The 7090-nt window shown below is 41.4% G+C and overlaps 1 protein-coding gene across 1 annotated transcript; it reads left to right on the top strand.

Moving 5' to 3' along the window:
* Positions 1 to 562: 562 nt before the first annotated feature.
* MRPS22 (mitochondrial ribosomal protein S22) lies at positions 563 to 6865 on the top strand. The gene is made up of 8 exons (XM_042795866.1): positions 563 to 701; positions 966 to 1120; positions 1878 to 2042; positions 3238 to 3381; positions 3886 to 3969; positions 4956 to 5101; positions 6300 to 6408; positions 6691 to 6865. The coding sequence occupies exons 1-8, from the start codon at positions 581 to 583 to the stop codon at positions 6781 to 6783; spliced, it is 1017 nt and encodes a 338-aa protein (XP_042651800.1). The 5' UTR covers positions 563 to 580; the 3' UTR covers positions 6784 to 6865.
* Positions 6866 to 7090: the final 225 nt, after the last annotated feature.

The following is a 7090-nucleotide window of genomic DNA, read 5'->3' as shown; positions in this document are numbered from 1 at the left end:
CACAGCGTTTCTCCTTCTGAGGGCTGTCCGACTGGAGGGGCACCACACCAGGCAGCTGCTGATAAAGTACCCCCAAATCTCTGAGCAGTTGCAATTTACCAGTGGTTTAATCGCGGCAGCGTGCACGGTGGCCTCAATTCCTCTGCTTTCCTACTATTTTGTCTCCTCGCTAAGCAAGGAAACCTGCCAGCCCGGAGCCCTGCTCCGTCCCCTTCCCGGCTGAGGGAGCCGGCGACCCGCCGCGTCCCTCCCGCCTTACTCCTGCTCCCGCCGCCGGCGGGGTCCCTGCTCTGACAGGAACAGCAGGACGGGTTCCCGCCCTAAACTGGCCCTCACCTCCGCCTCAGCAGCATTTTAATAACACAAACGCGCGGGGAGCGGTTTCTTGCCCTTTCCCTGAGGGAAAAGGCCCGGCAGACCGCGTTTCTCTCCCCCTGGGGCAGGCTCCCCGCCCCGGGCCGCCGTTCTGACAGGGCGCTGAGGAGAACGGAGACTCCATGTCCCGGCATGCCTCGAGGCGCCAGCCAGCGCGCGCGCCACGTCGGCGGGGCGGGGCGGGGCGGGGCGGGGCGTGTGTAAGATGGCGGCGCTCGGGGCGTGGGCCGCTGCGGCGGTGCCCGCGCCGTTGTCGCGCGTGGCGCGAACGCTGTGGGGCTGGCGCGCGCGGCGGGGGCTCGGGCAGGACGCGGGGGCGGCGGACGGTACGTGAGGGCGGCGGGGATCGCCCCGCGGCCTCATCTCACAGACCGCAAACGCCCCTTTAGCCGCCTACGTCTTTCGTGGAGGGCGCCGGCAGTCCCCAGTGGGGCTGCGGGGGGAGGGAAGAGGGACGGGGCGGGTGTGCCGGCGTGGGGTGGGCTGCCGCGGGGTTTTCGCGTGAGCGTGAGGGGGGGCAGGGGGTGGCGTGACCGTGGCCGTCTCCTGCCCCCGGCCCGCGGGTGACGGCGTGTGGCGCCCGCCCGCAGGAGGACAAGCCGCCAAGCCGTCCTTCGCGGATGAAGCGGTTCAAAACTTGCTCTACAAAATGACGGGGCTCAACCTGCAGAAGGTTTTTAGGCCGGTGAAAAAGGAGCTGAAGCCGCCCACATACAAGCTGATGACAGAAGCTCAGCTGGAGGAGGTAGGCTGCTCTGCTTCGCCTTGAAATTTGAACGCGGTTCTGCTTTTGGCAAAAAGTCTGTAACAGCCCGTATTTCTGCTGCCGTTAATGCTGCTGTTGAAAACGGTTTGGTTTCTTTCCTTTGTTTCGGGTTGTTTCCTAAATTAGTGCAAATCAGTGTTTCTTCCCTTTAAGTAATCAGTTTTATTTATCCCATTTTTCTGGATTTTTAGGGAATGTGGAAGGAAACCGGATGCTGCTTTTATCGAGAGTCTGGTTCTCAACCCTTTGTGCTTCCTAATTGTGTTAAATGTGTTTCTGTGATACTTAAATTACAGCCTTGGGAATCCTCTGACTACTTTTTTTTTCCTGTTCTCAGACCATGGTCCAGGCTGACAAAGGGGCCTGATTTAAGCCAGTTCAACTTTAACCACATTACAGCAATATATAAACTGTTGTTTGTGGTTTATGCTTTGGGGGAAACTTACCATGGAAAAATACCTGAAATGTACTACTGCAAACACCAAGTTTATGTAGATTTTAGTTTGGGAACTTCCTCCAGCAATTTGCCCAAGTTATAGTAGTGGTATATTGTTCACATGTGAGTCATCTAACTGGAGATTGAATTAATGTCTCACTTCTGAACTGCAGAAGAAAAAAAAAAATGTTTTAAGTTTCTCTCTAAATGAAAATATTTGCCCCCAAAATTGTATATTAGTTTTCCAACAGGACGAGGTTTTTTTGATTGTAAAATTAGATGACTGGTTTTTTTTTCAAGGCCACAAGAAAAGCCATCGAGGAAGCTAAAGAAAAACTAATCATGCCCCCTGTTTTGAATGAACGAGAGCCAATTGATGATATCTTAGCAGAAGACAGATTCCTTGAGGGAACTGAGACAACAAAATACGTGTTTACAGATTTAACTTACTCCATTCCACATCGTGTAAGTAATAACGTACTAATTTATTTTAAGAGCTTTTCAGTCTCAATTTCAAAGTAAGCTGTAGGTTATAATGAAATGTAGTTACAACAGTTTGCAAAAAGGCTGAGGAGTTGTAAAATTAATTTGGTACAAGGCAATACAAAGACATGTTTCTAAATGTTGGCTTCTAACTAATAACAAATTACATTCCCGTGCTCAAAAGCAGGTGCGGGGTGGGGGAATGGAAGCTGTGGGATAGTTAATTATTTCAAAAGCAGATGCTTGTCATATGCCAGGGGTGCCGACTTCTTCCATACCTCCTAGAATTTTTCTGTGCAATTGGATTACTTAGTACTGCACATAAACCAAAAGATAGGAGCTACTTCACAGTTGCGAAGAGTAAATGATAAATGAATTAATAGGAAAGCTGTGAAGAAACAGTTGTCAAATAGAATTGTGGAGTATAGGGATAAAGATTTCTTTGTGTAGCAAAACACCTAGATTGCTTTAGCTACCAGTAGTAAAAGGCTAAAAGAAGTCTTAACAAATAGTTACGATTCTGAGAAGTCTCCATGGTTCAAACATGCATATAGTGATGATTTTGTGAAATGAATTGCCAAGTCTTCCGTCTGTTAATCCAGCTGAGAGCTCTTTCCAGGAACCTGCTATTTATTCTTCTGCCTCAGTGTACTGAAAACTTCTTAGTCCCAACAAATTTTCTGGTCTGCCACACTAAATCAAGTGTACTTGTGAACAGATCTGAGTATATTGTTTTATTTGTTGTATTTTTTGTTTTGTACTTGCCATTACTTGATTCTAGCACCTACCTCTGAAACAAAGTTGAAGTACAAGACACTTACATCCTTAATTTAGTATGTGTTATTAAATGCATAAAATCAGGCCAGCAGCAAAGCTCATTCCTTTCTCAGGGTATCAGTTATGTTATCTGTCTAAACTTCACAGATCTGTAGCTTTTAGCATAGGCACATGCACAGTTATGTCGTACAGTAAAATTAGGGTGCAAGTGTAGCACTTTAGCAGGTACCAAGGGAGAAATGAGGAATCTAGCACACACCAACAATCAACTAGAAACTGGTATTATGAGTGTGTTAAGTGTATAGAAGGACTTTACCAAATAAGAATCCTTTTTACAATGCTTCTGGCTAGGAAGAGGGAAGACTTCGGGAGGTAATGCTCTTTTTTACCACTTTTTCAGGAACGTTTCATTGTAGTTAGAGAACCAAATGGCGTATTACGCAAAGCAACCTGGGAAGAACGAGACAGAATGATACAGATATTCTTCCCAAAAGAAGGGCGCAGAGTCGTTGCCCCAGTGGTATTCAAAGATGAACACCTTGTGGTAAGATCCTCCTGGTTTTGAAAGCTGATAATTTTTACTTAATTGTGCTCTGATAGTGAAACTATGCTATTTGGACAGAGTAACTCTGAATAAGCCAGTCTGCTTGTATGTTTTAAGTGGCTTGAATTCTGTTTTGAACAATTGCTTATCATTGTAACTTAGTTAAAATACTTAAAATAAAGTTCTAGGCTAGGTCCGGGTAAATTCTGGGTAGGTGTTAAAATATTATGTCATGCTAAAAATCCACATTTAACTGTTATGCATTGATGAAATTATATGCTTAATCTGAAAATGTCAACTGGTGTTTCAGAAACAGCAAGTCAAGAAACATTGTATTAATGTCATCAGGGCAGTTATTGTACTTTTATCCATTTTTGCCTTGTGATTAAGGTGATACTCCCTGTAAGTGTTGCCCAGAACAGAAATGGTGCCTGCTGTTTTGATGTTGGAGAGTTGGAATTGTGTGATACAGAATCTATACCTGAAATTGAACTGTTGTTTTAGACTGTGTTTCAGCAAGACCGTCATGAGGATATCCTTAACATGTGCATTGCTCAGTTTGAGCCAGATTCACCTGACTATATCAGAGTGAGTTCACTTTTTATTTTCCTATTAAAAAAAAAAAAAAAAAAGCATTAGTGAAGAACCTTAGGATTTGTTTTGTAAATGTAAGTCTTATTTAAGGATCAAAGGAGTTGTTCATGTGTGTTTTTTTTTTTTTTTTCCCCATGTAGACTAGCTGTTATCCTTGGGATGAGTTTTGGTTTTCTTCTTGCAGAAAAGTAAAACAGGGTTCTCTAAATAATTTTCAACAGTATCGAAAGAACTGCAGATGCATAAAAAATAGTCTTTATAGATATTTTTGGTATCAAACTAGAATTGATGATAACAACCATAAGTAGCCATAACCAGAGTTGTGCTACTAAAGTCATGCTAACTGCTGTTAGGATTTGAAAGGACTGCTGAATAGATAACTGCTGAAGTTGGATAACTGATGAAGTGCGCTGTACGCAAAGTATTATTTTTGACAAAGAGCAGGTACAAAAATATTACTACTAAATTTAAATATTTCAGCTTGAAGCTGCAGTTACTGGTGAATGTTAGTCTACACTTGCCTTGAACATGTTCACTTATCTTTACGCTGTACTAGTTTCTCAAATCAGTGAGAATGCAACTTCGATTAGGCGATTTTTCAAGTATCTTTTCTTCAAAGTAAAATTTCACCTCTTTGCTCTATCATGTTTCTCCTTAAAGAATAGATTATGCCTTGACAGCAGTGAAATGGAGGTTCGGAGGTTATGTCCTTCCCTCCTTAAATTTTCAGTACACAGCTAGTATTTAGCTTTCTCTTGACAGGAAGATGTCTGTGCCTCAGTGCTAAACCAGGTTATCGCAGTGTTACCCTGAATTATAACATGTGTAGCTTTAAGGTAGCATGGTTCAGCCTGTGGCTTATGCCTGTACTTCAGGGAGGTCTGAAAATAGGTTAAAAACCCCTGAGTGAGAGGTAGAGGAGAGAAACTGTCATCAAGCTCCGGTTATGCTAATGAAATGGAAACCTTTTGCGTGTATAGGTTCATCATCGGACATATGATGACATTGAGAAACATGCCAAGTATGATCTGCTCCGTTCAACAAGACACTTTGGAGGAATGGTATGGTATCTAGTGAACAGAAAGAAAACAGATGGCTTACTAATAGATATGATCCACAGAGACTTGTAAGTGGTGTTTATCACTTATTAATTCTGCTTATCTAAACAAATAGAAAACAACAAGTATTGTTGTTTGAAAATAAACCCAGTATTTTTGTAAGAAGTATAAAAGTCTTCATTTGCATGAAATTTTAGGCTAGCTGTAACTTTTAGCTATATAGATGCTGAATGGAAGTGCTAACTATAGCCCATGAAGTTGTAGGATATTAAACTAGGTTTCCTCAGAAATTAGACTTCTGTAATTATTTGGGTTTTATTTTTATTTCCCCTGTCATAGTCAGTACACTTCTGGCTCTGGGCCCCACTTGATCTTAAAGCCTAACAATTTTGGCTTTTAAGATTGATACACCGCATTTTAGAGTAATTCCCAAGTAGCTTTGGAAAAGGTAGATACACTTTCATTCTAAATGGATGGATTTCTGTAAGATATGCTGCTAAACTTACTCAAAACTCCATGAAATAAACAATATTTAATTATTCAAAATGTCACTAGATGTAGAAGTTTGTGCAATTAGAACTCCAAGTTGCAGTGATGGTGGCAGTCATTTCCTGCTGTTGAAGTTAGGAACTTTCAAGGGGTGGTCAGATATTGCTTTTAAACCTGAGGCTATGAAGAAATACAGGCAAGATCCACTTCTGGAGTCAAATTGTTACTTGAATTTTGTCTTTATCCAGACACTTTAAATTACCTGTTTGGATAATCTTTACCTGCCACCCACCTAGTTCTGCTTTATGCTTATGTTTATGTAAAACACCTGTTCCAGTTTTAAATTCAGCTGAGGGCTGGGTGTCACAAGATTTCTAATACTACTGCTGTAAAACATGCTAGTTACTGCAGTCACTGTTAAAAGTTTCTTTTCAGCATGGTTCTGCTAAATACTTGTTATGGGGTAGTTAACTGTGTTCTGCAGATTTCAGCTTTATTACTGCTGAACAGTACATCAGGCTTAAGCTGCAGGATGGATGAGTTATGTACCTTAGCTGGTGCACCTTGGTGTTCACATGCTGCTGCTCTTCCTTCTCAAGAACAGGTTCATTGCAGTAGGTGATGAGATGCCTGTTTAGCTATATATTCTAGTGACTATACTCAGTGAAAGCAGAAATTTATGAATGCCTGTGGTGTGTAAAGTACACCACAGAGTATACTTTCTCTAAATACTCTTAAGAGAAAGTAATTGCTACAAATGGACCTTTATTTGTTTAGGCTGGATGACACTACAAGTTTAATTACACTGTATCATATGCTTCATCCGGAATGTCAATCAGCAAAAGCAGCTAAAGAAGGGAACCTTCAGGGAGTTGATCTGATCAAGGTATGCTTTTCTATTTTAAGGTTACTTAACTACAGAAGAGAGAGCTTATAAACAGCAGAAGCCTAGTTAATAGTCTGAATTTCTCCTTACCTTAAGAAGCAGATATTTAACTAGAACTGTTATGCATGCCAGGGTGTTTTGTTTTTTTTTTTTTAATACATAAAGAGTTGCACCAGTATTTCAGTCATAGCTGCCTGATCTACTGTGGGAATAATGAAATCTCATTATACAACTATGCATAATACATATTGTACATTAATCTCTCTCCTGCTATGTTTGCAGGTATTTGTGAAAACTGAATCACAGAAAGAAGGTTATGTACAACTGGCCCTCCAGGCTTATGAAGAAGCCATGGCTACTTCTACAGCCTCATGAAATAAACCTTAGTTCAGGATTGTTTTGAGTCTGCTTATAAACATGCTCTGTACAGGACTCCATAATAAATACTTAAAACAACTGACTGTTGTAGAAATTCTTTTACTAAGCTATGTAAGAATCACTACAGCAGCTTGTTATTTTCAAAAGTTCTATAAATGAACTTACACAAGTCATCCTGACTTTTGCTTTGAGATGATAATATACTAACAGTTAAATTACTTCACTGTTGCATCTTGAATCTAAAGCACTGCCCACAATTCATTTTAATTAAGTGTAGGGTCTGGATAGTTTCATTTAAGAAAGT

This window comes from Tyto alba, unplaced genomic scaffold (assembly GCF_018691265.1).
Source record: "Tyto alba isolate M040663 unplaced genomic scaffold, T.alba_DEE_v4.0 Super-Scaffold_10, whole genome shotgun sequence".
In the NCBI taxonomy this organism is placed as follows: Eukaryota; Metazoa; Chordata; class Aves; order Strigiformes; family Tytonidae; genus Tyto; species Tyto alba.
The sequence above is the reverse complement of the archived record's forward strand: the minus strand, read 5'-3'. Positions and strand labels throughout refer to the sequence as shown.

Excerpts from the sequence above, each read along its gene's own strand:
- MRPS22 (XM_042795866.1), top strand. The coding sequence starts at position 581 with ATGGCGGCGCTCGGGGCGTGGGCCGCTGCGGCGGTGCCCGCGCCGTTG. Across the intron at positions 3,970-4,955 it reads ATTCACCTGACTATATCAGA|GTTCATCATCGGACATATGA; the intron begins GTGAGTTCACTT and ends TTGCGTGTATAG. Across the intron at positions 6,409-6,690 it reads AGGGAGTTGATCTGATCAAG|GTATTTGTGAAAACTGAATC; the intron begins GTATGCTTTTCT and ends CTATGTTTGCAG.